This window comes from Citrus clementina, unplaced genomic scaffold (genome assembly GCF_000493195.1).
Source record: "Citrus clementina cultivar Clemenules unplaced genomic scaffold, Citrus_clementina_v1.0 scaffold_8, whole genome shotgun sequence".
In the NCBI taxonomy this organism is placed as follows: domain Eukaryota; kingdom Viridiplantae; phylum Streptophyta; class Magnoliopsida; order Sapindales; family Rutaceae; genus Citrus; species Citrus x clementina.
The window spans coordinates 4,579,209-4,604,701 of record NW_006262022.1 but is presented as its reverse complement, the minus strand read 5'-3'; the positions used below and the strand labels follow the sequence as shown (position 1 = coordinate 4,604,701).

Below are 25,493 nucleotides of genomic sequence, written 5' to 3'. Positions count from 1 at the left end.
GCTTTCCGCATTATCATGTCCGCGTATACTAGCCTTTAACCTTTTGTTGTTAATCCATTGCAAGACAACTAAATGTACATTATTTTTTTTTAATCCATTGCAAGGCAACTAGTTGAATCAAAATTTTTCTAAAAAAAAATGTATTGAAATTGGATAATTGCAACTTCAAAATTACATTAATAAACTATTTAATAATTAAATAATTACTGTTGTGACTGAGATGTTAAGTTAATTTGATCTCAAATTTGTATAATAAAAAATAATAATATCGTTACTATTTTACTCAATATCTACCACACATAAATATATTATTTTAAATAATATTTATGACACATAAATATTTTAATATTTTAAATATATATATAGTATGACTTTTAAATAATTTTTGAAAAATCGCTTTTTGCAGGAGGATATGGCTAACATTGTTTACGTATAAGAAATCCTTCATCATCATTCATGGACACAATATATATATATATATATAGAAAAAGCATTAAACGGCAGCGAATGGCTAATGGCAGCTAATAGCTTGTTTATATCTCTCCACTCATTAATCGCAAATCTCTATGAAAAATATGCTATGAAACAGACGGATAACAAATCGTAGGTGCTAAGAAATTAATTGATTGATTTAATTGCTATTCCGAGCCTTTCATGAGAATAATTGCCTTCAGTTTTGTCCAATATCTTCTTCAGTTGATATGATTTGGGTGGTAGGTCATACATTATTACTTTAATCTTGTCAAGTGTCTCTCCACTTGTTATGGTTTAGCCATTTAGGTTCCGTGCCTTTGTCCAGGACCTTAAAATAATAAAAGTCCAAAAGAATTATCATTATCACATATCCTTTTACGACTGATTCAGCCACGTTAGTTATTTTCAAAGTTATCTATAAAATTAGGAGAATATGGTGAGTATTTGGACAAATGGTAAAGTTTTGATTTCATATGAATAGTATTAAAATTTTAGATTATGTCACATGTTATTATCACTCACTATAAGGTGAGCATCGTCACCAACTATATCATTACTTAATGTTAAGAATCCATTAAAATCACTTACAATATCGAGTCATATGAAATGCATATATATATATATATATATATATATATATATAAAAGATAAATTCAAATAAAAGAAGTGAAAAAAAATTGGAATTTCCTAAAAAGAAAAAGACGAAAAATTGTATGGAAGTTTAATTGATGCCAAGAGATCGCTTTAAATGTAAATTTAACACTGAAAACAACGAAATTTAATAAATATCCCACAAATGTTATATTATTAGTGGCAAACATTGATTCTCTTTTTAAAAACTTCAAAACGATATATTATACAAGAATATTAAAACTTCAAGTTAGGCCCATTACTTATTGCATAGAGGTCCTACATTAGTGTGTGATTACATGCATAATATTGTTTAGCACGATGTTTGTAATACAAAAGAAAATTAATAAATTGTATCAACCCAAAAAAAAAGTATAAATATTGAGCCCAAAATGCGACACATAAGACTGTAAGAGACATAAATGGCAGCGATAGTGTGTCACATTTTTAACTCAGTTTCAGTAGTCCACAGTAAAAATAATCTAACATCAAATTTGTGGAAAAATATCATATATGACTAAATTACCTACATGAAATTTACCGGCAATAAAACACAGTTTTTGTTTGCTGAGTCCATGTTGTTTGGAAAAAGAAAGAGGCCAAAATTTCAAAAATGCATGACTTAAACCCTTGTTAGTTAAATTTTATTTCAATCAAGTCCTTGACCAGGATTGATTGCCGCGGAAAAATTAGTCAAAAGGTTAAAATATAAAATTTGTATATAGTAACACTATGTAGTTGAAATTAATACAAAATTTATATCACAAGCAACAATGTTTTGATCATTTCTAAGTATAAATTGAGGACACTTGATCACGTTATACCATATCTCATTCGGCAAACAACTGAAACGCAAAACAAAGATAAAGTTATATTACTACGCAAGCTATGGGCTTGAGATTGGCTTTTTGGAACTTTCTTCTACAACTCCTGCTAATTATTTCATTTTGCAAAAATACATGCTCATCTAAGATTGTGATTTTGATAAAAAGCGTCTAATCCTTGAACTTTTTGATGTAGAATAAGAAATTCAAGAAATCCCAATTATATCGAAATTTATAATATTTAAGAATATTTTAATTTAAGTTAGTTTTTTATTTAGTGTCTTATTATTTAGGTATTGCTTATTTGAGTAATATTTCTAATTTAGGTACAAGTCTTATTAAAATAGATTTTTTAATCAAATTAAGATAAGTCTTAGTTAATATAAATAAGTGTCTTTTATAACTTTTACAAACAAAGATTCGATTTCATTAATATTTTAAATTTTTTAAATCTCTGCAAAAATATTTGAGTTAGTTAATGTTCAGTATTCTGCGGAATCAATGAATCTCAATCTCTAAATTCGCAGAAGCCTTTTGAATCAACGTGAATTTACTCTAAATTCGCAGAAGTCTTTTGAATCAACGTGAATTTAAATCCATAAATTCACAAAAATCTTTTAAATCAAAATAAATTTAACTTATTATTTATTATGGTATTCTCTAAAATCAACAAAATATTTTAAATTTTAAACCTTCTCTGCATCAGTTTGGTAATAGAGCCAAAAGCTTGATTCTCGACTTTGATTTTCGATTTTCCTCATCCACCAGCCCTTTCTTTTTTTTTTTTTTATTTGCCCCTTTTAGCTCTTCAGCTTACAAAAAAAAAAAAGAATTAAAAAAACTGAAGCAGAAACGACAGCCGCGTCAGCCACCGTCCACGCCTGCCGTCGTTGATTTTTGATCGCCGTTGCGACGATCAGCCACCACCATCAGAGTTAGAGGACGCCGCCCATCAAGAACCAGCCTTGAGCGGCGCCATTCGACCCTGAAATCGCCGGAATCTGCCAAAACCCGTGCGACGCCGCCGCTGACCGATCGCCAATTTCAGCGGCGCGTCGCCAGCACCACCATCATCAATCCACTCCTCGCCATCATTTCAACCTTTCTCACCCCTTCCAGCCGCTGATCGACGAACCGGTCGCCGGAATCGAAACCGACACAAAACCGCCACTTATTTCGCCAATTTCCAGTAAAAAGAAATTAACTTTTCCGAGAAACCACCACCACCATCATACTCACCGACCATCAATATTTCAGATCCGTCCATCCTTATCCAATTTTCCAACCACCGCCACCTGAAACTCATCTTTTACTTATTTATACTTATAACCCAGTACTTTCTTCAATTTCATTTTTGCTCTTTGATTTTCTGTTCTAATCAAAACACCCAAACACACAAAAAAAAAGTGAGAAAAAAACATAGTTAGAAAGAGAGAGAGAGAAAATAGATAAAAGAAAGAAAAAATTGAATCATGAAACCACATTGTCGTGACAACATCATCTTGAAGGAAGATGTTTTAATTAGAATGTTGGGAATTTTGTGTTCAATTGTTCAAAATTTGGAGAAATTTCAAAATAGAAAATCTTTACACATAAAGCACATATATGGATTTGACGAAGTTGTTCATGATGATGCATGTTATGAAGAAAATGAGGAATATGGTGACTTTGTTTCACTTGATAATATCATTCATGTCTACAACAAATTCCTCACACACAGACATTAATTTGGATCATCCACCGAAATTTGATGACTATCTTGACATTATAGAACAAGAAGAGTTAATTGTTCATACATCTTTTGATCTTATTGAGCAAAAAGAGGTAGTTGTTAATACAATCTCTTATTGTTCTCTGGATTTGCCAAAAGAAGACAAAAATAATTATGATATTTTTCAACAGTTAGTGGATTATGAGAAGAAATCATTTTTCCTCGACTATGTTGAAGTTCAACGCGAACAATACGAGAATGCATTATTAGAGAATTTTTTCATAGAAGAATTATTTTACGCCATTGGAGTGATCAAATGGACATTATTACATAAGTTGGAAAATTTAAAGTTTGTTGTCTACGACGAAACTCTATTTTGAAAATTAATCCTTATACACATGAAGATGTTCTTGAAGACTACAACATACAAAATTCAAGGATAAATTTTCTCCACCCGAGCAGGAATGATGCAGAGTAGGAAATTGAAGAAATCTCAACTACATTGAAATTTATCATATTTATGAATATTTTAATTAATTTGTATTCTAGTTTAATTTGGTTTTCTATTTAAAGTCTTATTATTTAGGCATTACTTATTTGGGTAATATTCTTAATTAGATATAAGTCTTATTAAGATATGTTTTCTAATCAAATTAGGATAAATCTTAGTTAGTATAAATAAATGTCTTTTATAGCTTTTACAAGTAGAGATTCGATTTCAATAATATTTTTAATTTTCAAATCTCTGCGTGAGCATTTTAGTTAGTTAATTCTTAGTATTTTGCGGAATCAACGAGCCTTAATTCTTAAATTCGCGAAATTCTTTTGAATTAATGTGAATTTAACTTGTTCTTTATTCAAGTATTTTATAGAATCAATGGAATATTTTAAACTTTAAACTTCCGTTGTACCACTTTTATTCAACTATTTTTTGTGGGCTTGCAGAATTAGTGGCAGAGAATTGAAAGAGGAGCCTGTGCCTCAGACGGATGTTCGTCTTCATGCTCATCATGTTCGTACATCCCACACGAACCCTCAAGCAATGATTTTCAATTCAGCTCGCAGGCATTAATTTATGCCTTTCTATTACTTGAATGGCAAGCATTATGTCGGACTCACGGCAAAAGACTCACGGCGAGTGAAATGAAACTATCAATAGCTGGTCAACAACTTCGTATTTTCATTTTGTCAACTCTTAAATTATTGCATTGAATTGCTTGATGGGTCTTTTAGTTGTAAGTTGTAACATCTTTTGAATAATTTACTGTTCTTTTTAATAAAATATTTTAGACTTATCCGAAAAGACCTCCAAAAATCATTAATATATATATATAGATGGCCAATGGACCCATACCTGCTCGTGCACGTGCCGTGCCGTGTCCACTATGTGTTTCGTGTCGTGCCGTGCCTAATTTTTTTTTCTTAGGCCTAGCCTGGCACACATGCCGTACCCACTCGTGTCGTGCCCACACGTGCCGTGCCGTGGGTCGTGCCGTGCCGTGCCTAAGAAAAAAAGTCCAATAAGCTTTTTTTTTTTAATTTTTTAAGAGCTCATTCTAAGCTGTTGGCATACTTTCTTTCAAGTTTATGTATTTTTTTAGGTCTATGCCTTATTCAAATTTAATAGAATCGAAAATTCAAAACTTAAGTCCATATTTAATAATAATAAACTAATAAAGTAAGATCATGTAATATTAATTACTAAGTTTGATCTTATAGTATTAGAATTTTTTTTAAATACTTAACAACAACAATAATAATAATAATAATTTTAAGGGTTAACTTAATTATTAACTTAGACTTATATAGAGTCATCTTAGACTTATATAGAGTCATAGATCATAGTTCACAATAATATTATTGCATATTTATAAAATCATGATATTTATAATTTTATTCATTAAAATCATGATATCAATTATTTATTTAATAAATTATAAATATAAATCAATTATAATATTTTTTAAAACTAAGAATTAAATGAATTAAAAAAATTTCAATTTCAATTTATTTGTAAAATCATAAAATTTTAAGTTTACTTTCATTAAAAAATAAAACATGCTTATTGCAGGATTTTTCATCAGGTCGTGCTTAGCCCATCTCTAATCGTGCCATGCTTTTAAGGCCCGCGTGCCTAAAATTCTAAGCCCGGCCCAATCCACTTGCGTGCCGTGCCACTTGCTGTCCGACCCATTAGCCATCTCTATAAATACATTTTTTTTTTTCAAATATAACTTGACTACAAGTCTACAACTCAATTTCTTTCCCATTTATACGTGTGCGATCAAACTCCATATGTTTTATTTTCACTCAACAGATATAGGAAGTAAATTAGCTGGACGACCATATTTCATCAACTCTGCTTTGTAATCATACCTTATCTTTTACATAAGGATTTTTTTTTTTGGGGCAAAGATCTTTCATAGATATAGTATTTAAGTATATGTTAATATTTAAGTATCAGGGAAAAAATTTAACTTTTGACCATTAAAATTAATATTTAAGTATATATTAATTTTAAATAAAGCAAACTTGCTATCGCTTGGGAGGATTCAAACTCTCGACCTAAAAAATGAAATAAGAAAATACCCACCATTCAACCAAAGAGCAATTTGTGATAAAAAGATCCTAACCCATTAACTCTTCCCTCTACAGATTTAATATTTCTATGTAAAACAACACAATAATTTATTATCAATTGCCTCTCTAGAAAAAGTCAGCCAATACCTCAAAGTCATAGGCAAGTATTTTGTCGCAGTAATGCTCAACAAAAAGCAGGGCATCTAACCAAAGTTGGTTGGTGTGAGTGATTCGGCACTCTCACTCCTTAAGAGAGGTCAAGGGTTCAAGCCTCGCTCTTGCATGAAGTCACCACTTTGACCAGCACTTTACCCTTTACAGACCGATCCAGTACGAGCAGGGATTAGTCTGAGTTATGATACAGACTTAAAGGTGCCTCTCACTGTTGAGCCCACTCAAGACCACCTTGTGGTTCAGGCTATAAAAAAAAAAAACAGGGCATCCGAAAATTCTTCATTACCTATCAAAGGGATTAGTCTGAGTTATGATACAGACTTAAAGGTGCCTCTCACTGTTGAGCCCACTCAAGACCACCTTGTGGTTCAGGCTATAAAAAAAAAAAACGGGGCATCCGAAAATTCTTCATTACCTATCAAACGACAATGCAATGATTAAAACACAGAATGTAGTAATTAATTGTTGGCATACTTTTGATCTCTAAATAAGAATAATATGTAAGCTCTAACATGTTCTCTCAAATGTAATACTAAATTTAATCGATAGCGGTGGTGAACATCAGTAATATTTTAAAAAGAAAAATTATAATATAAATGGGCAACATACAGAATTGATGCCAGGGAATTGAAAGGGGAGCCTCTACCTCAAATGGAAGTCCATGTTCATGCTCATCATGATCATACATCCTACATGCACCTTCAAGCGATGGTGTTCTTCCACTTCAATGATTTAAGGGAAGGGAATAAAATGACCATCTATTTTCCAAAGACCGATCCTTCAACAACTGCTCACTTCTTCCCTGGAGAAGAAGTTGACTCCATTCTATTTTCATTGAAACAACTCCCTTCCATTTTCATTAAAACAACTCCCTTCCCTTCTTGAATTCTTCTCCATCTCTCTTGACTCAACCCAAGCCAAAGCCATGGTAGACACGCTTAAGACGAGTGAATCTAAACTTATCAAAGGAGAAATCAAATTATATGCTACATCTTTAGAATCCTTGCTTTATTTTGCCCGCACCATCATCAAATTGGAGACAGACTTTATACCTTTAAGCACAATCCAACTTACAAATTCTAGCAGTACAAGTACTAGTTTGCAAAATTACACAATCTTGAAGGTGCATGAAGAGATCCGTGCTCCCAAGATGGTAACTATTACATGTCCTATCTGTATGCAGTGTTCAGATGCCACAGCCAAATGACTGAGAAGATCAACAAAGTATTCAAAATTTCTCTAGGCGGTGACAATGGAGACATGGTAAATGCTATAGCAGTTTGTCACATGGATACTCCTCAATGTATCATTTTAGATACTTGGTATTAATCTGAGGACTTCCCCAGTCTGCCATTATATCCCAACATATCATCTAGTATTTGTTCCTGCTGCCTAAGAGTAAAAATCCTGATGAGTATATGTAATTTGTAAAATTGTAATGACTGGTCATCTGAGTAATGCAATTGTGATGCCTAATCTTGCTACTGGTTCCGAATGTACCCCAATAAATAAATTGTGATTTTTATTTAATTGACTTGTTCTTTGCTTCTTGGTAACCAAGTGATCATAGCATTACTAATCTCTGTTTTTCTTTTTCTTTTTCTTTTTTTACTTTTTTCAGTTTTCATTAATTTCCTCAATTTCTGAAGAGTTTTTTTTCAAATGAGCATAAGAATAACAACAAACCAAAGTGTTTAAGAAATACTATCAATTGCTCAAATACGTATTGGTAATGGGAATCAATACAAGCAACCGAATACCATCTAAAGATGGCCAACGGGCTCAATGACACATGTCACAGTACATGCACAGCATGTGTTTGTATAGCACGGCATGGCACGAGCACGTTTCGGCTAGGCACGTGACACGGCACAGCACGGCACGCATGTGGGCTTGGCTAGGCTTACAATATTAGGCACGTGGGTCTGGATAGGCTAGGAATTTTAGGCACTTGGACCTTAAAAGCACGACAAGGTTAGAGATGGGTTAAAGCACGGCATAAGAAAAAACCTAGAATAAGCACATTTCATTTTTTAATAAAAGTAAACTTAAAATTTTATGATTTTACAAATAACTTGAAATTAAATCTTTTAATATATTTTATTAGTGTAATTTTTCTAAATTCATTTAATTCTTAGTTAAAAAATACTATAATTGATTTATGTTTATAATTTATTAATAAATAATTGTTGTCATTATTTTAATAAATAATATTATAAATATATGATTTATAAATATGTATTAATATTATTATGAACTATAGTTTATGACTCTATATAAGTCCGAGTTAACAATTAAGTTAACCCTTAAGAAAAATTTATTATTGTTGTTGTTATTAAGTATTAAAAATGAATTCTAATACCATATGCTCAAACTTAATAATTAATATTACATTCTCTTATTATTATTAGTTTATTATTATTGAATATAGACTTAAGTTTTGAATTTTTGATTTTATCAAATTTGAATAAAAGCACATGGACTTAAAAAAGTACAAAAACTTGAAAAAATACACCAACAACTTGGCATGCGCTTTTAAAAAAATTAAAAAAAAACTTATGGGGCTTTTTTTTCTTAGAGACGACACAACATGAGTGGGCATGGTACGTATGCTAGGCTGGGCCTAAACCAAAAAAAAAAAATTAAGCACGGCACGGCATGTATAAAACATATAGTGAGCACAGCACGGCACGAGCACAAACACGTATGGATCTTCCTTTGATGCCGCCCTAGCCCATTGGCCATCTCTAATACCATCCATCCGTAGCTAGCATGGAGGGATAACAAATTTTCAGAGTTTGGGTATCGCAATCCATATTAGACATCACTTTTAATTAGCTATTTATTATAAATCACCATAATCCACCCATTGCTTATTTGAATTGTGCTGATTTTTTTATAACCATTGTCACGTGTGCATTTGTAACACGCACAAATAAGATTTAATCTCATATATATCATGGTCGAACAACTATTAATCACAAATTTTATACAAAAACCAGTATAAAAATTAGATCAACACTAAATGAACTAAAGATCAAAAAAGATTTTTGGTAGATAATTTTATTGTTTTAGTTTATTTATTTATTTATTTATTTTATTGATGGTTTTGCTTGCTCCATAACAGCTATAATTCTACATTTATAGAAAACATAATTCTCAAATATCATTGCAAGTTTGAACTATATTGCCAAAAGTTGAGTAACAATTTGTGAAAAATTGTGAAATTTTTTTGCTTCTCTTATTGATGCTAAAATCTGCTCGCCCTTGGACCGACCAGATTCTTTCACCAACGTTTACGTTATCAACTATTGCTCGAACCACTGGGGTTGGAATCACCCTCCTTTCTCTTATTAGACATGCGTTCACCAAAAACGGATCAGAGACGCCGGTGGTTTTGCCGGCGTAAACCATCCGATGCCTAAGTTAGCACAAGATGTTTACGGGAAAACAGTTCAATTTGGATTCAAGAATGGTTTCTAATTTATTCGAAGTTTGTAAGAAAATGGCCTGGTTGCAATTTGGCAGTGTTTTCCCTCTCTCAGTTTTTCTGTCCCTTTCTTCATCGATTTCTTCTTCTTTTATAGCCGCTGTCCCACGTTTCCATTTACCCTTCATCCCCTTCTTTCTCGGGTAGTGGCAGCCCCTCATGGGACTTTAACTGCTACATTGTAGGCAAACGTGGGATGGCGCGTCTCCCGCAACGGTTCTGGGAAAAGCGCAACTACCGTGATTCTGTGGGATCGTGTTCCCGCTTTTTGGGGGGATTGGTATCGGCTCGGTATATGACTCTGGTCGGTATATTACCCTGGCCGGTACTCGTCTCTGGTTGGCTCATGTTTATCCCCGTATTCTGCTCATACCATTTGGCTGAGGTGATCCATGCCGGGGCGGAAATAGTTGCATGGCCGACCTGGTGCTTTTATTTACTCAACACCAGTCCCCCAGTTTCTGGTCTTGCGAGTGAAATGAGTTTAGAGTAGAAACTGATAGTCAAATCTTACCACCCCGGGATCTTTTCATCTGGTCTTCTGATTACTGGGACGTGAGGTACCATTTTTCTTCTGGGGAGAATCCGACATGAGCATGGGCCTAAATGTGTATGTCCATTGCATATTTGGGCCTGCATCCGGCCTGGCCTCTGGTAACGGTTAGTGACGTGGCATCTCCAGACTCTTCGTATTTGAAATTTGAAACGATGGACTATCTGTCCTCGATATGCGGTGAGTGAGCTGGCGTCCCCATCACTTAAATGCTTTCATTTTTCCCTTTTCGTTTCAAATCCCTAGACTTAAATCATCATCATTTTGTTATTCATCTCTCCGTCGTTAACTAACCCCCTCTCTGAACTTTGCTCACACCTCTCGTGTCCGGAGTATCCACTTGTTGGGTTTTTTCTCTATCACGGCCGCGCTATCCGTGCCAGTTCAATCCAGGTATTGCTTTAAACTTCTTCTCTGGTTGTTGTTGATTGGGTTTTGTGTTGCCTTTTTTGTGTCTGTATACTCGAGTTTTCTTTGTTTTCTTTTGGGATTCCGATATGTCAAATCAGAAAAGGAGGTTAATTGTCGATGAGAGTGACGAAGAAACAGGGGATTCAGACCTTAACTTGTCAATACCTACCGATTTTTTACGTCCCTCTAGTAGTGTAGGCCCCTCCCATGGCAGGGATACCCTTGAGTACCCGCGCCCCTTGGCTGTTTCTCCCTCCCCCGAACTAGAGCTTGTAGGGAATAGAGGTGGACCTGCGTCGGGCTCTGGTGAGAACCACAATTCTGGTGGGGTAGGGATCCCTGAAGAAGTGGGTGATGGTGAGGGAAGCAGTTCCGAGCCCAGCCGACCTCCTCATAAACGAAACCTTGGCCACAGGGTGGAGGCGGATTCTTATCCAATCGATTACATTGCATGTGCCACCACCCAAACTGATCTATTTAAGCTTAGGAATCTTTATGACATTCCTGAGGAGGTTCTCCTTGTAGTCTCTAAGAAGGGTGATGTTCCTAGTCAGCCTCCGCGGGGGTATGTGACGATGCACCTGACCCCAGGTCAGCTACACCCAAACGGGTTGAGGGTTCTCTCGGCTATGTTTGTGCTGTGGGAGAGGTGCGGGTCGAATGAGCCTTCCCTTGTTGAAGTGAAGCATCTGTACCAGTTGCGGAGCAGCCCAAAGGAGGCGGGCTGGTACTACTTCATGTCCAGTTCTGCAAAGAGGAAACCGATCACTGGGTTCCCTTCTTCATGTAAGAATTGGAAGAACAAATTCTTCTTTGCAGGAGGGAACTGGTGTCCAGCAGTCCGGTCGCTTGGTGGGGATATTTACCTTCCAACGCAGTTTGTCACCCCAGGTCGTTCATTTTTGCCTATATCCTTAATCAAGATTGCCACTTATTGGGTTCTTTAACCTTGTTTGTTTTTTCAGAATCTTGGGGTTTGGTTAAGGACCTTGAAGACCGACCTTTGCTTCAGGTGGAAACTACTCTGGTGAACGCGTCTACTTGCCAAGACCTCCTGTCGCCAACAAACTTGGTCGGTTCAGGCTTGGTAGACATTGCTGCTGGAATGGATAACAAGATCCTTAGCGCGATGAGCAAGAAGCATGGTCGGGCTGCAAGCAGCTCCAGCAACCCTCCTCCTCCTCCAAAGAAGACCAGCGTCGGTCCTTCCAAGGCTCCTGTTCCTGCTCTGCCCCCTCCTCCACCCCATAAGAGTGGTGGGGAGAAGACTTCCGACAAGAGTCCAGAGGTCAGCTTCCAGTCTGGGGACCGATCTTCTCCTCTACCATCTCGGGATCAAGGTGACTACCTGAGCCCGTATCAGAAGGATTATAAAAAATCGGTGGGGCCCAAGATGGTGAAGGACATCGAGAGTATGAACCTCTCCGAGTTAGCTGCTTCTGTTCAAAGAGTATCCTTCAGGCTGGCCACCATGGTTTCGTGCTACAAGATCGGGTCCGCGCGCCATGAGATGAAGCTTCAAGCTGACAATTAGGAGTTGAGGAAGAAAGCTGAATCTGCTAATCGCTCAAAGGAGAAGCTGGCTGAGCTGAACAAGCAGATTACGGAGCTGGAGGAGAAGGTTGCGGTTGCTGAGTCTACTTCCTCCAAACTTGAGGGTGAATTGGGTGGCCTGAAGTCTGACCTTCAGGTTACTCAAAGTGAAAGAGATACTTTGAGGACCGCCCTTGAGGGAGAGATCAAATCCCTGAGTGAGCAGCTGGCTGAGGAGAAAGGCAAATCCGCTGATGCGGACGATTGCTAGATGCCGAGTATGACTCTAGGGTTGCTTTCTCCTATAAGTGCATCATGTCTGTGCTTAAGGAAGAATATCCCGAGCTAAACATGAGCAAGCTGGAGGCTGGAGTGCAGTGGTATATGGTGGAGATCAGCCAGGCAGATAAGGAGTAGGGTGAGCAGGATCATGTGGAGGCTCCTTTAGATGGGGGGCAGGAGGGAGAAGCTGGGGAACGTGTTTTTGAAGTGGGACAAGGGTCCGTGCCTCCTCCTCCCGGTATTGCTGATCTTCCACCTGTTGAGATAGTTGATCCTTCACCTGCTGAAGCCGTTGACCCTCCTAATCCTTAGGTCTATTTTTGTAAAGAATCTAGATTTTCATTTGCTTTGTAAATATTTGAACGTTTATAAATTTTTAAGTGCTCTCTATTGGCTTTCTTGTCTGGTTTTTGCTCATGGATTGCTTCTGCAAATTAACTTGACAATTTATCTGATTTTGCCCGCTGGTTCTTTAGTGGACCGAGCAGGAATAGGTATCCGTTTGCCTTAGTAAAATTTTCGCAAAATTGCCTGCTGGTCTTCGGTGACCGAGCAGGAGCAGGCACTTATTTGCCTTAGTCGAATTTCATGGAATCATCTGCTGGTCTTTCGTTGACCGAGCAGGAACAGGTACTTACTTGCCTTGGTGAAATTTCGTAAAATTGCCTACTGGTCTTTCGTTGACCGAGCAGAAGCTGGCACTTTCTTGCCTTAGTAGAATTTTCGTAGAATTAACTGCTGGTCTTTCGTTGACCGAGCAGAAGCAGGCACTTACTTGCCTTAGTAGAATTTTCGTAGAATTAGCTGCTGGTCTTTCGTTGACCGAGCAGAAGCAGGCACTTACTTGCCTTAGCAGAATTTTCATAGAATTAGCTGCTGGTCTTTCGTTGACCGAGCAGAAGCAGGCACTTACTTGCCTTAGCAGAATTTTCGTAGAATTAACTGCTGGTCTTTCGTTGACCGATCAGAAGCAGGCACTTACTTGCCTTAGTAGAATTTTCGTAAAATTAGCTGCTGATCTTTCGTTGACCGAGCAGAAGCAGGCACTTACTTGCCTTAGTAGAATTTTCGTAGAATTAGCTGCTGGTCTTTCGTTGACCGAACAGAAGCAGGCACTTATTTGCCTTAGTAGAATTTTCGTAAAATTAGCTGCTGGCCTTTCGTTGACCGAGCAGAAGCAGGCACTTACTTGCCTTAGCAGAATTTTCTAATGGGCTTATTAGCCGGGGGATTTCATGCTGAATTCATCTTTATTGAAATTTGAATGCGTTACAGAAATACAGAATATATGCATGTGCACTAAGCCACCATGCATTTGACAGATATAACTTATCAAAATGAAGATTTAGTAGAGCACTTTGCTTACTGGAAATACTTCTTTAAGTGCTCAGCGTTCCACGACATCTTCACGTCTCGTCCATCTGGGTATGCTAACTTATAAGCTCCTGGTCCCGTCGCTCGTATCACCCTATACGGGCCTTCCAATTTTGGGCCAAGAGCACCAAAGTTGGGATCCCTAGTGTTTTGATTCACCTCCCTCAGTACCCAATCCCCAGCTCGGAATTGCCTCATGCGTACGTTCTGGTTGTAATAACGCATAACCCTTTGCTGACACTGGGCCACTTTCTGCGAAACCCCTTCTCTTTTCTCTTCCAGCAGGTCCAGGCTCAAGCAAATTTGTTCCTCATTTTGCTCCTCATTGAAGTATTCCGTCCTGTGTGTTCCTATTCCGATTTCTACTGGGACTACCGCCTCATGACCAAAAGCTAAAGCAAACAGGGTTTCCCCTGTAGCAGTTTTGTGAGTTGTCCGGTAAGCCCACAATACCCCTGGTAGCTCGTCAACCCAAGCTCCCTTCTTCTCTCCCAGTCTAGTCTTCAGGAGTTTCTTTATCACTTTGTTGGCTGCTTCCACTTGCCCGTTTGCCTGGGGATGTGCGGGGGTACAGAACTTCAGGTCCACCCCCAAGTTCCGGCAAAATTCTCTGAAATTGTTGTTGTCAAATTGTCTCCCATTGTCTGTAATGATGACATAGGGGATCCCGTACCTGCAGATGATATTCTTCCAAATAAAATTTGTCGTCTTTCTCTCCGTAATTTGGCTGAGGACTCCCACCTCTACCCACTTGGTGAAGTAGTCTATTGCCACAATCGCATGTGTTGCCGCTCCTCGGCCCTTAGGTAATGGACCGATCAGGTCGATTCCCCATTGGGCAAAAGGCCATGGGGATGTCATTGTGGTCAGCTTTTCTGGGGGTTGTGCAGGAACCTCAGAGAAGCGTTGGCATGTTTTATAGTTCTTTACCATCTTTTTTGCATCCTGGTGCATGGTTGGCCAGAAGTATCCTTGCCGGAGTGCCTTGAAGGCTAAAGTTCTTGCTCCCGAGTGATTGCCACATATTCCTTCATGAATCTCCCTTAGTACATAATCTGCCTCCTCATCATCCAAACATCGCAAAAGGGGCAAAGTGAATCCTCGGCGGTAGAACACCCCATCGAGTAGTGCGTACCTCGCTGCTCGGCATTTTAACTTTCTTGCTTGCCTTTTGTCCTTCGGTAAAACGCCATCGCTGATGTACGCAAGAATCGGGTCCATCCAGGATTCTTCAGTGCTTACTCTCATTACCTCTACTTCCTCTCCTATACTCGGCGAGGTTCTCACCTCTAGTGGAACTGACTTAGGTAATTTGGGATCTACAGTTGCAGCCATCCTAGCCAACATGTCAACTCGGTAATTTTCATTCCGGTATATCTGCTTCACCTCCACCTCATTGAAGAGTTCAACCATTTGCTTCGCCTTCTTCAAATAAAGTCTCAATTTCTCTTCCCTTACTTGGAATTGATCGCTGAGCTGGTTACATACTAGCTGGGAATCTGCTCGGGTTTCTACCCTTTCTGCCCGTAGTGCATGTGCAAGACCGAGCCCAGTAATGAAGGCCTCATATTCAGCTTGGTTGTTCGTAAGTTGGAACTCGAACTTTACAGCATAGGATACCTCGACACCTTCTAGGCTTCGTATTATAACTCCTGCCCCGGATCTTTGTTCACTACGTGACCCATCAACCATTACCAGCCATACCCCCTTTAGATCCTCCTGTTCTGCTGGTTGTTCCTCTTGGACCTCTTCCCCTTGTTCAACACGATCAACCATAAAATCAGCTAGGGCTTGGGCCTTGATTGCTCCTCGGGGCCTGTAGGATAGGTCGAATTCGCTCAGCTCCACGGACCACTTCACTAACCGCCCTGATGCATCTGGTTTTTGGAGCATTTGCCGAAGGGGCTGGTCAGTCATCACAATTATCAAGTGGGCCTGAAAATATAGTCGCATTTTTCGTGCTGCCGTTATTAAAGACAGTGCTCATTGCTCCATCAATAGGTACCTGGTTTCTGCGTCTACCAGGGCTTTACTAGTGTAATACACGGGGTGCTGCTTCCCTTCTTCTTCTCAGACTAACACTGAGCTGGTAGCCCATTTTGAGATTGCCAAGTACAAAAACAGCTAGTCACCTTCTCTCGGAGTTGATAGTAACAGGGCATGGGCCAGATACTCCTTCAGCTGCCCAAACGCCTCTTCACATTCTGATGTCCAGTCCATCTTCTTCCCTTTCTTTATGGTTTGAAAGAGAGGGTGGCATTTATCTGTGGCCCGTGAGATGAATCGGTTCAATGCTGCCAATTTTCCTGTAAGGCTCTGCACCTCCTTAACTGTTCGTGGGGATCTCATTTCTGTTACCGCCCATATTTTTTCTGGGTTGGCCTCGATCCCTCGGTGGCTCACCAGGAATCCCAAAATTTTGCCCAAGCTGACTGCAAATGCACATTTCTCCAGGTTTAGCTTCATTTCATACTTCCTCGGCAATTCAAAGGTTTCTTTCAAGTGCTTCACGTGATCCCTCGGTTCTTTGGACTTTGTGATCATGTCGTCCACATATACCTCCATAGTATGACCGATCAAGGGCTTGAAGATCTTGTTCACCAATCTTTGATAGGTAGCTCCTGTATTTTTCAGGCCAAAAGGCATCACCATGTAGCAAAACAAACTCATGTTAGTTATAAAGGTGGTGTTTTCCTCATCATTCTCGTCCATGGGTATCTGGTTGTATCTCGAAAAGGCATCCATGAAGTTGAGCAAACTGTGACCCGCTGTTGAGTCCACCAATTGATCTATCTTTGGTAGGGGAAAACTGTCCTTCGGGCATGCTTTATTAATATCTGTGAAATCCACACACATTCTCCATTTTCCGTTGGCCTTCTTTACCAGTACTACATTGGAAATTCACTCCGGGTACTTGGCCTCTCTTATAAACCCTGCTTTTAGCAGCTTCTCCACCTCGACGTTTATGGCCTCGTATCTTTCCTGGTTAAAGCATCTCCTCTTCTGCCTCACCGGCCTAGCCCTCTTCTTGATTGCCAACTTGTGGCACGCTACTCCGCGATCAATTCCTGGCATGTCCTCGTGAGACCAGGAGAATATATCTGCATGAGACTGTAGGCATTTTACCAGCTCGCCTTTTACTGCCCCGATCAATCCTGATCCGATCTTAACCACTCTGCTCGGGTTGCTTTTGCTTACCACAATCTCTTCTAGCTTCTCAACAGGTTCTTGGCGACCCTTTTTAGAATCTTCTCGGTTATCTAGAGAAGTAACCTGTAGTGTTTCCTTTGCTGCTGTAGCATAACAGCTCCTTGCCATCCTCTGGTCGCCTTTTACTACGTCAACCACTCCATTTACTCTGTACTTCAGTGCCAAGTAATGCGTGGATATAACGCAGTGGCTTATCTTCATGAACGGTCTCCCCAGTATCATCTGGTAAAGGCTTCTTTCCTCTACCACGATAAAATTCAGCATCATCGTTCTTTCAAACGGCTTTGTCCCCACAGTAATCGGGAGTTCGATGATCCCCATGGGAGTTAACCGTCCCCCTCCAAATCATTTTAAGGATGTATTTGTCTGTTCCAATTTCAAGTCTGCAATTCCCATATCATCCAGGGCCGACTTAAACAGGATGTCAACCGAGCTGCCCGTGTCTACCAATATTCGTCGCAATTCTGTACCAGCCACCGTTGCCTTAATCACCAGTGCATCCTCATGAGGATATGAAATACCCTCTTCATCGTCATCTGTCCACATAATGGGAACTTGCCGCACTTTTACCTTCTTGGCTGCCGGCAAATTAAAAAGCACTCCTTGCTGGTCATGGCATATCTCTCATAGTTCTTCCGCGCCCTGTTCGAATCCCCAGCCAATGTTGGCCCTCCTGCTATCACACGGATAGTCGGATGTTCACGTTCCAGGCCCTCTCGGCTCCTTCATCCAGCGTATACTATGATTCAATGACGGGGAACACCCAATCTACATATTCATCCAAATATCGGTTTCTCACCAAATCCTCCACCTGAATCTTTAAGTCACGACATTGGCTGACAGTGTGACCGTGAGTGTTGTGGAATTTGTAGAATCTGCTCTTATCCCGTCGATGAGCAGGTTTTGTTATGGGGGCTGGAGGGTATAGCAGGCCTCGTCCCTCGATTCTCTCGTATAACTCCTCCATCGGGACTTTTAATGGGATGTATTGTCCGTACGCTGAGCTCTGGTCAATCAGCTGGACTGCTCGGCTATCATGAATATCGTCCCGAGCGGATATTGAAGGTAGCTGACCTGATCGCCCCGTTCTGGGGTTGGCTGCGTGTAATGCTCTGGGAGCGTTATGATAAGGGTGATTAGCCAACTGCCGGAATTCTCGTTGCCGCTCCAGGAATGGGGGGCGCGGGGGCTGAGCCCGATTGTGTTGGACCTGTTGCGGTCTCTGAGCCATGGGGTAAGGGCGAGACTGAGCTGATACTGCACCAATCATTGAGGACTCCCCAGCTCGCTTTCCCGATCCGCTCCCACTTGGGGTTCTCCTTTCCTTTCGTCTCAGCTCCTCCAGCTGTTCATTCTTTATCCTTGCCGATTTTTCTTCTTCGATTTCGATGTCTCTCTTTGCCTGCTCATACCCTGCTGAATAATTTTGCACCAGGGGGCTTCTCAGGTTATACCATAGCCAGCCTATCCTCACACCCTCCTTTAATCCCCTCAACGCCTGCGGGTAATTGAAAGCTCCCAAATCAAGCGCGGCTCGGTGGTATCGCTTTACAAAATCTCGAAGGGGTTCTTGTTCCTCCTGCTTCATCCCCATTAGTTCCATCATATCATCCTCTGGGGCCACTGCTCCTCGGAACTGTTCGGCCAGCTCTTGGCACATCTGCTCATACCCTCTGATACTTCCTCGTGACAGCTTGCGATACCATTCTCGGGCTCGTCCCTCCAGTGTCAATGGGAACACCCCTACACCTCTGAGCTGGTGTTAACCCCTGAACACCCGTCATGTCGTTAAAACGTTCAATAAGCACCAGTGGATCACTTCGCCCGGAATATTTGAGGTCGGGGAAGCGGAAATCTCTTGGGATTACAGTACCCATTATCTTAGTTGATAGTGGAGATTCTTCATCTAACATTATCCTCCAGCTCGGGGGCTTCCTCTTGCCCTGTATCTCCTCTATCACTCGCGCTAATCTGCGCACCTCTCCCTTCATTTCTACAGCACGGTCAGGATCACGCACAGCTATCTGATCTCGCTCCTGCTCGGCATTCTGCAGCCTCTGTCTGAGCTCTCCTTCATCAACACTGGCCCATCGGCCATCCGTTTCCAGTATCCGTCTGGGGCGAGGTTGATCCCTCCCTTCATCTACCCGTTCTCCTGGAATCTGACCAGTGCTTCTGTGGGGATGCACCCCATTAGGTTGGTCTGCCGGCGGAGGGATTTTCTCGACTCTACGTCTCCGGAGGCTGGATTCTGCTCCAACATCGTCTCTCCCCACGGGGGTTTCACAATCCCTTCTCCGCTCATCCCTCAACTCATACAGTATGGTCACAAGAGTCTCCATTTGTTTCTCCATCCGCTCCAATCAATCTTGCATCACTCTCTCCCGGGCTTCATTTGCAATTTCCCGGAGAGTGATTGTCTCCACACTTTCGTTATCCTCCCTCAAAGTATCATTCCTCGGCACATCCATGTCTAATCGTTCGCTGCTTCTCCGGTAACTGCTAATTCAGAGGTAGCTTTTTATCCAGCTCCCCACAGACGGCGCCAAAATGTTGATGCTGAAATCTGCTTGCCCTTGGACCGACCAGATTCTTTCACCAACGTTTACGTTATCAACTGTTGCTCGAACCACTGAGGTTGGAATTACCCTCCTTTCTCTTACTAGACCTGCGTTCACCAAAAACGGATCAAAGACGCCGGTGGTTTTGCCGGCGTAAACCCTCCGATGCCTAAGTTAGCACAAGATGTTTACGGGAAAACAGTTCAATTTGGATTCAAGAATGGTTTCTAATTTATTCGAAATTTGTAAGAAAATGGCCTGGTTGCAATTTGGCAGGGTTTTCCCTCTCTCAATTTTTCTGTCCCTTTCTTCATCGATTTCTTCTTCTTTTATAGCCGCTGTCCCACGTTTCCATTTACCCTTCATCCCCCTCTTTCTCGGGTAGTGGCAGCCCCTCATGGGACTTTAACTGCTACATTGTAGGCAAACGTGGGATGGCGCGTCTCTCGCAACGGTTCTGGGAAAAGCGCAACTACCGTGATTCTGTGGGATCGTGTTCCCGCTTTTTGGGGGATTGGTATCGGCTCGGTATATGACTCTGGTCGGTATATTACCCTGGCCGGTACTCGTCTCTGGTTGGCTCATGTTTATCCCCGTATTCTGCTCATACCATTTGGCTGAGGTGATCCATGCCGGGGCGGAAATAGTTGCATGGCCGACCTGGTGCTTTTATTTACTCAACATCTCTTAGAAATTAAGAGTAACAATTTGTTGGTGATGCCAACTAATTGAATTAATAAAATTTTTTATGCTGAAAATAAGTCGATTGAGGCTTGAACTCCACTCACATGAATGGAGAAAAATAATAGTAATAGTAGTAGTAGTAATAATAATAATAATAATAATAATAATAATAATAATAATAATAATAATAATAATAATAATAATAGGTCTTTAAACGAAAATTTCAGATTTTACAACGTTCATTAACATCTCGAAAAATTCTTAAAGCATTACTGCTTTTGGACTCACTTCTTATTATGTATATATTTTAATCAATCACTAACGATCAGGATACACCCATTATAAATAACCAATTAAAAAGGAGCAATGCTCGGCGTAAGTCACATTCCCCACCCCCGAGTCCCCGGCCTTTTTTTTTTTAATAATTACACTAACTAATGGGATAGTTTATGAAAAGACCCTTATTGTTTACCTAAAATTCAAATAGATTGGTAGTTTGGACAATCAATTAATTAAATCTTCCATGAGTCTATGACTATAATTTTCTTTTGTCACTTAGGTTTCTTAAATATCTTTAACCATTAAGATTTTCTCAACTAAAGTATACCACATTACCCTCAAAAGCGTTGGAATTAAGTGACCAGAGGAAAAGTATTGAGCTTCGTTTAATTGTGAAATTAATTATTAATTTGAATTTCATACGAACAATAAGGAGTCAACTGTAAATTATTATTGATGCGGTGTGATTACACGTACTAAGTAAAAATATCTTCAGCCTAACATAAATTCTGGTAAGCCCACGAGATGTTGATCCGAAAATCTGAAACAAGCCCATCAACATGATGATTTTGGGCGTATGAAAATGACCACAAGTTTTTTAGGCTAAAAAAAAAAGAAGTAAAAAAGACACAAAGGACAAGAAAATTTTTTATCTTGTAGGGAATATTTTTATCCTCTATTTAATTTTTTTTATATTCTAATATATATTTTTCACTTAACCAATACCAATTTTATTTTCTGTATTTCGAGCCTTGATTCTTACCTCACTTTATGTCCATATGTAAGTTATAAGTATACGGATGCATTTTTTTTTTTGGGGGAAATTCACTTTATGTCCATATTTACTCCATGATTCTAGAGATTTGTTTAACATAATTATAGGAATATATGTATTTTTTTTTAATTATAGGGCTATTTGTAACCACCCAAGAAAGGAAATGAATTAAAATATATATATCCCTATAATTATGTTAATATTATAGGGCATGCAAATAAAACAAGTCAACATTTCTTAATTAAAAAAAAAAAAAGTCTGAATAACTAGGTGATCCTTTTATCGAACGCAGGTGATTTCAGAAGTATATTCACAGTCAACAGAACTATTCCGGAAGCCAAAAAATTAAAAAAAATAAAAACAAACTAACTAATTTTGTTAAGCACAAGGACCTGAATGACTGTACTTAAAGATTTTATTCACGATTAACCAACCTTAGTAGCTTACAGCATTAATTTCTACAGAGTTTCACTATCTTGCATCTTTGACTGAACATTGAGCACAGTACTTCATGTATATTGAAGAACAAATTAATTAAGCCAGCTAATTTTTTTAATACAATAGCCCTCTTTTTTATGCTTTCTAGTTATGTAATTGATTTGAATTTTCTTTCGCTTCCTGAGAATATGCCGAAGGAAATTTCGGCTCTGTCTTCAAGGACTTATCTTCCTGATGCTTCTGCTTCTCTGTCTCCGGCTCCGAACGGCGGTGATAGATAATACTAACAGAACTAGACTTACGATCAAAATCCTTAACAAAATGATCCATTTTGACCATCCTTTCATCAGCTTGAGGAAAAAGGTCCTTCAGTGCCTTTGGCATCGGTTTGTCTTTCATGATGCTCTTCCAGTAGTCCCCTGGTTCCTTTCTTGCATAGCCGAGGCTAGCAAACTGCGTATTACAAAGAGAAGAAGAAGAAGAAGAAGAAAAAAAAGCTTAATGATTTAGAAAATTTCATAAAGTTGAATGATGTTTGTTACTGATAAGTGCTTAATGAAGAAACAACAAAATAGTGAAAGTTTACATAAGGTTGTTTGATGTTGTTAAGTTGTATATGAAATTAATGCTTACCAAAAGAAGAGAGATGATAATGGAAGAAGCAAAGATGGACTTCATGTCTCTGCTAATTTTTACAGAAATTTTTATTTTGGTAGCTACTTTCTCTTATTTTTTTTTCATTGTGCTATTCAAACACGGACGCTTTCCATTTATAGAGCCAAGTACGAAGACAAAAGAAGGTGATTATTATATTTAATTTGTTGAATTTATTTATTTGTTTTTATTAAAATATCCAAAAGTCAAAGTTAATAAAGAATTGCATACTAATACAAATGCTGCTCGGTGATGACTTCATGGTCGGTGGCGCATGATAAGGATCATTGGCTGCAAACTTGTGATCTAAAGCCACATTGTGCCTGGAGGCTGGAGCCCAGAACTTGGAACTAATAACCCATTTGGAAGTGTGCGTTATATTTCAGCTTAATTTTATAATAATCATTAGATATCTTGGGATTCATTTTCTATATTTATATGCGCAATAGACTTGATTCTTGTCATATTTGGATCACATAATGGTTTTGATATATATTTGAATTAGGAAGTATTTTCATGTAATTCTGATTAAACAGGCTTCTAAATCAAAGAAATTTATATAAGTCAGTTCTACCACCTCAGCAAGACTAGTCATTAGTTTTCTGTCACTTACAGAGCAATGGATTTCAGTATACGACCATTAGTGGATCCCATATTAGGACTCTCTAAAATTTTATATTAATAAAAATTTGCGGGTCTCATAATTGGACTCATTACTCTATCAAGTACTGAAATAGTAGGACCGGCCTATACAAATTATTTTCCAAATTTTTCACGTTAAGAAAATAAAAATAAAAGCCAGTGAGATATAACATTGGAGCTATTTAGCGTAAGCTGACCCTACTGGTGATGATTATATTTCACAACAACTGTGAATTAATTAAAACCACAAAACCTCAAACCAAAATGAGCCAATCCCAGGTTCAGTGGATGTCTTTGTATTAGAAATAATTTTAAAACTACAACCACAGAGAACAACTGATCAGCTAAGTCTTGTCCAGGCTCCAGCCTTTTCCAGAAACGTTTCAACTTTCAAGCACTGAAGAACCTTATTCTTAATCATTTCATTAGTTATATAATTTATACAATTATTCATGAAATTGTATTTCATTGGAAGCAATTCTATAAGTTTGACTTAAATAGTCAAAAAAAAAGTCAATTTAAAAATCATATTTGAAAGAAGAGGCAATAAAAAAAAATATTGGTTTGTATGTACGTATTTATATATATATAACAATATTGTTTGACACATGCATTGGTCAGGAACAGAGACATATAAATGATTTTTATAAAGAAATGAAAAGGTAAACGTCCATTGGACATTTGGACTTATGCTTGACATTGGCTTATTTCAATTAACAACGGAGGATTTACATGATGAATAGTTTGACAGACACCCTTGTCAACACTCGCATTTTATTTAGTAATTGATGTTTCTTTGTTTTGTACTGGACAGCTTATTAATTAATTCAAGAGAATAAAATAGGGATCATTGAGTTTAAAGTTGACTTAAGGAGAAGATACCCGGAAAAAAAAAAGGAAAATTTTAAAAAATAAAAGTACATTATAGTACTGAGCCTTTGGAATCATCTGGATCTAACCGGAACTTGGATTCTATGTTGATCTTAATCATCTAGGCGTAGAACTAATTTTATTTTGGGCAACATAAGAGGACATATGTAATTAATGGTTATTAAATAATAATATATAAATAGTGGAATCTTAACCATACACAATAGTAAAAACACACTTGTACTTCTTGCATTTAGCACGATCAAGGTCCTCACTTGATAATCTTTTAGCATATACAGCACTTCTTGATAATCTTACAAAATAAATTGATGTTTCCTAATAACTTAAAAATAATGACAATAATTGAAGTAAAGATGACATATGAACGCAAAAAATAAAGGGCACCACAATAGTGAGAAGTTGACCTTTACACATCACTAAAAATAAATAAACAGGTAAATAAAATAAGCCACCAAATCTCATTCTCCAAGAGGAAAATGCAAGATACGTCTCCATTCTTTTGTTTCCACTAACATGTCAACTCTTATCCCACTTGTATCTATAGCATATATGATTTTGTTTTCAAAGATAGAAAGTGGAAAATGCCCAAAAATTCAGTATTTTAGGGGCTTATCTCTTTTAAGATTTATATTTAGATAACTAACTAAATAAAATTATTTAAAAATCATTCATTCACATCCTGTGAGCTACACGTACCTTTAACATGATATATCATTTATTCACTTATTAGTAGTCAAACTTTGATTTTAAATAAAAATATATATTCTTATTTTGAAAGATTAAAATTCAATCCACTATTGCATATTGAATGATTCCATTTTGATTATCTGCTGACTAATAAAGAAAACAACGTGCAGAAGTTGAAAAGTTTGCGAAGTGGAGTAGCTGAGACTCAGAGAGAGTTGAAAATTCATATACATACAACTCAAAAGATATATTAGATTTTGGATTGCTAGCTACAGAAGAAATTGTTGGCTCTTTCTCCAAAGTCAACTTGAAATGTGCAGCATTGTAATAAAAATATTGAATTAATAATATTATAATATAAGTGTAGTTGTACTTGTCAAAAGAATTTGTATTGTTGTCCAATTGCAATATTGCATTCATGCATGTTGTATCTTGTATGTGTTCTTTTTCTAAATTAAATTCTTTTGAGTCTTCCTTTTCATTTTGATTGATGTTCCCCTGCTTGCTTGTGTTATGATTAACGTGGCACTACATTGGCCTTGTCTGATTAGGTCAACTTTTTTGTGCGTCAGTGCATGCATCGGATATACCGTTTTTTTTTTTTATAGTAAAGCTTAGCTTTCATTGAATAAAAGA

At 38.3% G+C, this 25,493-nt stretch overlaps 2 protein-coding genes across 2 annotated transcripts; one reads left to right on the top strand and one right to left on the bottom strand.

Moving 5' to 3' along the window:
- The first annotated feature begins 10,933 nt into the window (after nt 1-10,933).
- On the top strand, nt 10,934-12,974 carry LOC112096269. Its single transcript, XM_024179691.1, has 5 exons — nt 10,934-11,738; nt 11,813-12,297; nt 12,382-12,622; nt 12,711-12,760; nt 12,840-12,974. The coding sequence occupies exons 1-5, from the start codon at nt 10,934-10,936 to the stop codon at nt 12,972-12,974; spliced, it is 1,716 nt and encodes a 571-aa protein (XP_024035459.1).
- Nucleotides 12,975-21,919: 8,945 nt separating this feature from the next.
- Nucleotides 21,920-22,705, bottom strand: LOC18034291. The gene is made up of 2 exons (XM_006423168.2): nt 22,617-22,705; nt 21,920-22,436 (listed from the first exon to the last, which is right to left on the bottom strand). Exons 1-2 carry the CDS (start codon nt 22,659-22,661, stop codon nt 22,128-22,130), a joined length of 354 nt encoding a protein of 117 aa, XP_006423231.1. The 5' UTR covers nt 22,662-22,705; the 3' UTR covers nt 21,920-22,127.
- Between the last annotated feature and the right edge of the window lie 2,788 nt (nt 22,706-25,493).